This window comes from Magallana gigas, chromosome 1 (assembly GCF_963853765.1).
Source record: "Magallana gigas chromosome 1, xbMagGiga1.1, whole genome shotgun sequence".
Taxonomy (NCBI): Eukaryota; Metazoa; Mollusca; class Bivalvia; order Ostreida; family Ostreidae; genus Magallana; species Magallana gigas.
In genome coordinates, this window is record NC_088853.1 from 22,878,261 (window position 1) to 22,885,490 (window position 7,230).

Genomic DNA, 7,230 nt, shown 5'->3' on the forward strand with positions numbered 1-7,230 from the left:
GAAAAATCCTGAAAAAAGAAGAAACTACGTTTGATTATTGTTGTTATATCATTATTATTGTATAGTTAAACTTCACAAAATACCTACAAATAGAGCAAACAACCTTATAAACAATTTGTTTACCTTGAATTATTATCCATCCTGAGGAAGTTGAAGTTATATAAACAATAAAATGTTTTAGGGATTCATGCGGGTTATGAGGGTAAGCATCATTGCAAAAAAATACATAACCCGTTAAGATTGGTGATGAATTTCTTTCCTTTCAACCAAATTAATAAATTGAAGGTAAAACGTAAGTTAAAATAAGTTAATTATTAAGAGAAAACCAAAAAACTATAATTGTAATATTTATTGGCGAATAATGGCCATGGCTACACTACAATTTTGGATTACAGTATAAATTTCAATTATTTACTGGTTACATTTGCAACCAAGGTTACCGACCCATGAAAATAGGGCGATAATGGCAACCCAAATGGCTAATACATGTAAATGGAAATGCACATGAAAATGTCAAATATGCAAATGAATCAGAAATATGGGAATATACATGAAACTCTTAAAGAACATAATAGCAAATCAAACATATCAAATTTGACACAAATAAGCAAATTGAAAATTAGAGTTGTAGCGAGCCATGGGAACAGATGCTCACTAAATATAGCCCTATTTAAGTTCAGCTTAAGATTGCAATAATTAGAGAAACATCAATATTTAACCTTTATACAGTCATAAAACGATATAAATCCCTGCTCGAGGTCGGCACAAACCATAGAAAAGGAATCATGGAAGTCACAACATTCAGGCTGCTGGTGCGTGATCTTTTAGGAAACAAGCTGGCTGGATCAACCTCATTGTAGTGCGCCATGACAAAATCGTTTGATATTGGTTATTGGAAGTGGCAAGAACTGAAAGCATAATAAATAAACAGCAGAAATACCGTCCCAGAAATACCTTGACAGATTAACATTCACAATCATATCTAGTGGGAATATACATGTCTATGTATAGTCTCTTGATACATTTATATCAGTTACTGTAGTAAAAAATGGTGTGGGCGGGTGGGTAAATTTAACAATAAAGAATTAAAATAAACAGATTTCAAACTGGATAGCGATTTCTCGTCTGCTTCACCCCGTCGATGAAAAGGAAAAGGAAGTGCAGTGGGGTTGACTAATTGACGAAGTAGCTATTGGGGTATGCTAATCACCCCAAAAAACCCAAATAATGGTCTCTCTAATAAAGCGATTTAATTCTTTAGCAATTAAATCGAATTATTAAGAGAAAACCAAAAAACTATAATTGTAATATTTATTGGCGAATAATGGCAATGGCTACACTACAATTTTGGATTACAGTATAAATTTCAATTATTTACTGGTTACATTTGCAACCAAGGTTACAGACCCATGAAAATAGGGCGATTATGGCAACCCAAATGGCAAATACATGTAATAGAAAATTTTCAGCAATTTACAATTATTAACTGGCTACATTTGTAACCAAGGTTACCGACCCATGTAAATAGGGCGATAATGGCAACCCAAATGGCTAATACATGTAAATGGAAATGCACATGAAAATGTCAAATATGCAAATGAATCAGAAATATGGGAATATACATGAAACTCTTAAAGAACATAATAGCAAATCAAACATATCAAATTTGACACAAATAAGCAAATTGAAAATTAGAGTTGTAGCGAGCCCTGGGAACAGATGCTCACTAAATATAGCCCTATTTAAGTTCAGCTAAAGATTGCGCCATATGGACACGGAGTGTACACCGCCATAAGGGCGGTAGCTGAACACAATTATTAAGATGCTAACTTATGATGTTCAAGAGTATATAATCTTAGAATTTAGAATGTTAAATTTATGACTAGTATTTAGCTAGAATTAAGTGTATGCCATGGCCATTACATAATTAAGACAAAGGGTACTAGTAAACTCCTACACCTGACGAAATAAACCTCTTGAAAGCTTTCGTCAAGGTTTTAAGGAAAATTTCATTGCCTTTTTCAGGCAAATGCACCCCATCTCCCTTGAATAAGCTTTTGTCGGATGGAGTAATCTTTTGATAGCGAATGTAGCCCCCTTGGTGTGCTAAAAGTTTTGTAGCTACAAAGCTATTTACTCGCACCCGTGTCTTATTGAGAGCATTGTTGTCTCTAGCATTACGCCATTTCAGTCTTGGAAGTATTTGCGACCAAATAATTTTTGTTCTTGGCAACAGTGGAGAAAGTGCATCTAAAGATTGCTCCATTTTTTCGCGCAATTCGCTAGATTTAATCTGACCAATATCATTACCACCACAATGAAGTACCAGAAAATGTGGAGGGTCTTCATACCGTAACATTTGCCTGATTTTGGGGAGGAGATGTCGCCATCTCATGCCGCCTTTTCCCTGCCACCATATGTTGGCTTCCATTGGAGAAAAATCAAGATTGGACCCCCCATTCAACCTAGCATGACTAAATGCTTGCCAAATAATTGAGGATCCAACAATCCATACTTTAACAACTTCTGAAAGAATATATGTATATATATAGATATATATATACAAACATAAAAACACATTCAAAATACTCAGTAAACAACTCAACATTTCTGTGCACTACAATATGAACAGACAAGGTATAAAAACGTCAAGTAAGCCGCTAGAAAAAGGGGGCAACAGTTCAAGTCCTCATTAATTAAGTAACTTTGAGGTTGGTATTCTTATATAGCGCTTATAAGCTTTTGACTCCCAACGCCCAAGTTCTTTAATTTGACCATCAGAAATGCCATTGATAGAGGCTGTTGTGGCGCCACCTATCCTAAAGGAATGCGATTTGTATTTTTTAATATCTACATCAATACATGACAGAGATTTCTTTAAAATGGCATTAAATTGGTAACGAGTTAGTGGTGATCTATCAAAATGACAGAAGAAAGGGCCTTCCATTTTAGGACGCAGCATTGAGTACTGCTTCAACAACTTTACTGGACAGACCTTACCCTCTACTGCAGGCAAAATCAATACAACTCCCCTACCAAGTTGATCTGTTTTTGAATGGGCCACATAAATTTTTACAGCTGAATTGTCCTGAAAAAATTGGATGCTGGAGACATCCATTGCATGGGAACTACTGCCTTTCTTGCTATCCAACACTAACTCACTCACCCTGAATAGACCAAAATATGAACACGAAAAAACTGCCGAAAATAATTTAACTTCATACAAGGAGCTGCAAACAACTGGAAGTACATTTATTAACCTCTCCAACAAAGCAGGTGTAATGGGAAGTCGAGCATCAGTGGTACTTATTAATCTTGACATGCCTGCCAACAGTTTTTTGACAACAAAATTTTGGGTGGGGTCTCGTGTGCATTGAAGTTTACATTTAAAACTAATGCCCGACAGATAGGTTCTTACAGATGCAGATGACAACCCTCTTACAGAACAGCTAACAATGAATTGTATGATATGTTGATCAGAAGGAGGCCATACTAAAGGTACAATGTAACCCACTGGAGACCCTAAAACGGTCAAATTCAACTAAACCTGTCTCATAAGCCAGCCTAGTATTTGGTGCAATAGAACCTTGAATTAATCTGTTAAACTCAGCCTGGAAATGATGGTTAGAAAAGAATCTGGTATTGGTGTTGGTTCCAAGTCTGCCTGGGGTACAAGAGTCCGAAAACGCTGAAACTGACAACGAGACAATGCATCAGCAACTTCATTATGAACACCTAAAATATGACAAGCCTTAAATTGAATAGCACTTAACATGGATTGCAGTACTAAAGGGCGAATCAAACCCATGACACGCTTTGACTTTGATGATTTTTTGTTCAAAATTGCAACTAAGGCCTCATTGTCCACCCGAAAAACAATTTTTTTGCTAGTTAATTGATTCCCCCAAGCATGGATTGCCAAGACAATTGGTCCAAGCTCAAGGAATGTTATGTCCCTCATTGCTTCTGTACCAGCCCATTCAGTTGGCCACTTAAAAAACAACCAATGGTTTCTAAAGAAAGCACCACAACCCAAATCTAAATTCCCTGCACTGTCTGTAAAAAGCTGTAAATGCTCATCATCTACCCAGTCAATCTGGGGAAAATAATAGCAGCCATTGAATAAATCTAAAAATGTAAGCCATACTCTTAAATCATCCTTAACCGCTACTGAAACCCTAATAAAGTGATGTGGTTTAACAACACCTTGCATGACATCATAAATACGTCTAGTAAATGCTCTAGCTGGCGGAATGGCCCTTAGACAAAAATTAAGTAATCCTGCAAGAGCCTGAAATTCCTTCAAAGTAGCCTTCTTCCTTGCCAGAAAACAAATTATTAAATCCTTTAAACTATACAGCTTATCTACTGGAATTTTTATTTTCATTTCTACTGAATCTAATTCAAAACCTAAAAATATTAGGGAAGTTGTAGGCCACACTGTCTTATCATCAGCTAAAGGGACACCTAACTGCCTACAAAGCTCCACAAATGTTAACATGAGTTCATTGCATGCATTGTCGCCTGCCTTACCTGCAAACAAAAAATCATCCAAATAATGCACCACAGATTCTTGGCCAGAATGCTTCCTTAGTAACCATTCTAAACAAGTTGAAAACTCTTCAAAAAGACTACAAGACACTGAACATCCCATAGGCAGGCACTTGTCAAAGAAAAACATATCATTTAATCTAAAACCTAAAAGTTCAAAATCTGATGGGTGAATAGGAAGCAACCTAAATGCAGATTTGAGGTCAATTTTACCCATCAGTGCTCCTGTACCCAATAAACTTAGCAAGTTAACAGCATCATCCAGCGAGGAGTAATTGACTGAACAAAATGACTTGTCAATAAATGAATTTACACTAGAATTGGCAGGAAAAGATAAGTGATGAATCAACCTGAATGAACCATCTTTCTTTGGAACTAAACCTATGGGTGAAAGACGTAAATTAGGAAAAGGTCTTGATCTAAATCGTCCTGCAACTCTTCCAGCATGATTTCTTTAAAAACTTTCTCAACAATCTGAAGCTCATTTTCTCTAGCAGACTTTAAGTTGGAACACTTAGTAGCAACCCTTGGACCAGTGTAATTAATTTTAAATCCTTCAACAAATCCCCTAATTAAAAATTCAGCACTCCTCTTATCATAATCAGAATTTTGTAAGTAAGCTGCAAGGACTTGCACATTAATTGGGGAAAAACCTAGTTGGGGAAAAACCTAGACCCTGCAGCTCTGGGTACATAAGGGAATCTGGCTCTGTGCGGTTGAGTTGGTCTTGGAGAAGGAATCTGGCTTCTGTACGGTGATGGGGATCTGTGACCTGAAAAATCCCTAGCAACAGGTTGATAATTAGAAGACTCCACACACATAACTGATGGATGAGGCCCACTACAATTCAAACATTTATGTAAATATTGACACTGTTGTTTTACACACACCCCATAATTGTTAAAATCATAACATTTTAGAAAACGTCCTCCTGTTAAAGGCTTTTGCACTGGGTTAGCTGAAGGAATCATATACATAAGCCAGAGCTCTTGGTCTACGACTCCCCATGATGCACTAGGATTTTTAGCCATTCTCATCCTAAATTGCTCGTCATAAAATTTCCACCCTATTCCTGCACACATTGTAGCCCCTAGCCTTATAGTGTGGATGTATTTCAACAATCCTAAAAAAATTTCAGGGTGAACAACAGAATATATAGATGAAAAAATCAAGAACGCATCTGTCCACTGCTGTACATTTGTAATCTTCACTGAGGCCCGCTTAGGTTCAATGACCACTTGACCATTTGATATTGTAAGGGTTTGCTTACCATCCATCGGGATCGGATTGGATAGTAGCTGACCTAAATCAATAAAATCTCCCTTAACTATTTTTTGTTTTACTGATTCTGAAACATTTGCCCCCAAACTGTCATAAATACTGGCAACTTCATTACCTGCTGTACTGCCTTGGATAGAGGATCCAGGACCATTGACAGAGGCAGAATCCAAACTTGGAGTGCAGACAGCATCAGTAGCATCATTGGTAGCTGGTGCACTGTTTGACACGGCATTAATGTTGTCCTCTACTGCTGGAACAGGATTTGCGGTCGATCTACCGGTATGTCTCCTCTTACTACTTTGGGCTGGTTGCCGCTCGGCGCTGGCAGACGCAGCAGGTCTCTTTCGAGCAGGTTTCCCCCTTGGCATTCTCTTATTTATCTGAAACTAACTTCTAACTATGAGAAAAAACAACGTAGCTTGAAAATTAATTACTGAAAATGTATTATTCATGCCCACTATAAATTTCAAACATGTGGCCGATTAACACTGTTTAAAATGTGCATCATCAAACGCAATAAATAAACATTGGAGAAACTAAAGCTATAAGATATTGGTCAAATATTTCTCTTTTTAAAATTTTACGATAGAATGACTTAAATTTAACAATAAAGAATTAAAATAAACAGATTTCAAACTGGATAGCGATTTCTCGTCTGCTTCACTCCGTCGATGAAAAGGAAAAGGAAGTGCAGTGGGGTTGACTAATTGACGAAGTAGCTATTGGGGTATGCTAATCACCCCAAAAAACCCAAATAATGGTCTCTCTAATAAAGCGATTTAATTCTTTAGCAATTAAATCGAATTATTGTAAATGTTCATCATTATGTTAGCTAAGAGCTACAGCTAAATCCTCACCTATGGGATTTTGAGTTTGACATTCTTATGATTGTGTAGTCCATGATATTTTTTGGATCGCTATAGGTTTCCCCAATCGATAAACGGAGAGTGTAAATTTCAGTCCGGTCAATTTATAGCTATTGACAACAATCACTTTCAGCAATAAATATAGGTGATAATACTAGGTAGATGTAAATTTAAAGAAAACTAAAATAATATTAATTTTTTTATATCCTAGCTTTTTATACAAGTCTTGTAAATATGAAGTTAAATTGCAATTTCTTCATAAATTATTTTTGTTTCTGCAATACGAAACACGCCATATTAACCATAGAGGGAAATGCTAATATTTTGTGTTGATGTATTGTTTCCAGGCTCAGCAGGGGTATGCATGCAAACGTAAGTTAACTTACATTGTATAAGATTGCATTCATTATTAAACCATTTATTGCGATTCATTGAACTTAAATGTTCTCAAAACGCATCAATCACACAATGAAACATTATGAGTAGTTTTTGATATCATTAATTATTTTACTTGTTTTTTAACTCTATATAA

General features: G+C 36.2%; 1 protein-coding gene across 4 annotated transcripts; it reads right to left on the minus strand.

The window, feature by feature from the left end:
• Positions 1-332: 332 nt before the first annotated feature.
• Positions 333-6,641, minus strand: LOC117683598 (uncharacterized). 4 transcript variants are annotated; one of them, XR_010714991.1, is made up of 2 exons: positions 5,948-6,641; positions 333-908 (listed from the first exon to the last, which is right to left on the minus strand). XR_010714991.1 is itself a non-coding variant. In XM_066088704.1 (2 exons), the coding sequence occupies exons 1-2, from the start codon at positions 6,198-6,200 to the stop codon at positions 1,943-1,945; spliced, it is 837 nt and encodes a 278-aa protein (XP_065944776.1). In that variant the 5' UTR covers positions 6,201-6,641; the 3' UTR covers positions 1,861-1,942. The 4 variants fall into 4 exon arrangements, 1 of the variants encoding a protein (XP_065944776.1); XM_066088704.1 differs by lacking the exon at positions 333-908 and adding an exon at positions 1,861-2,526; XR_010714986.1 differs by lacking the exon at positions 333-908 and adding an exon at positions 2,545-3,694.
• Between the last annotated feature and the right edge of the window lie 589 nt (positions 6,642-7,230).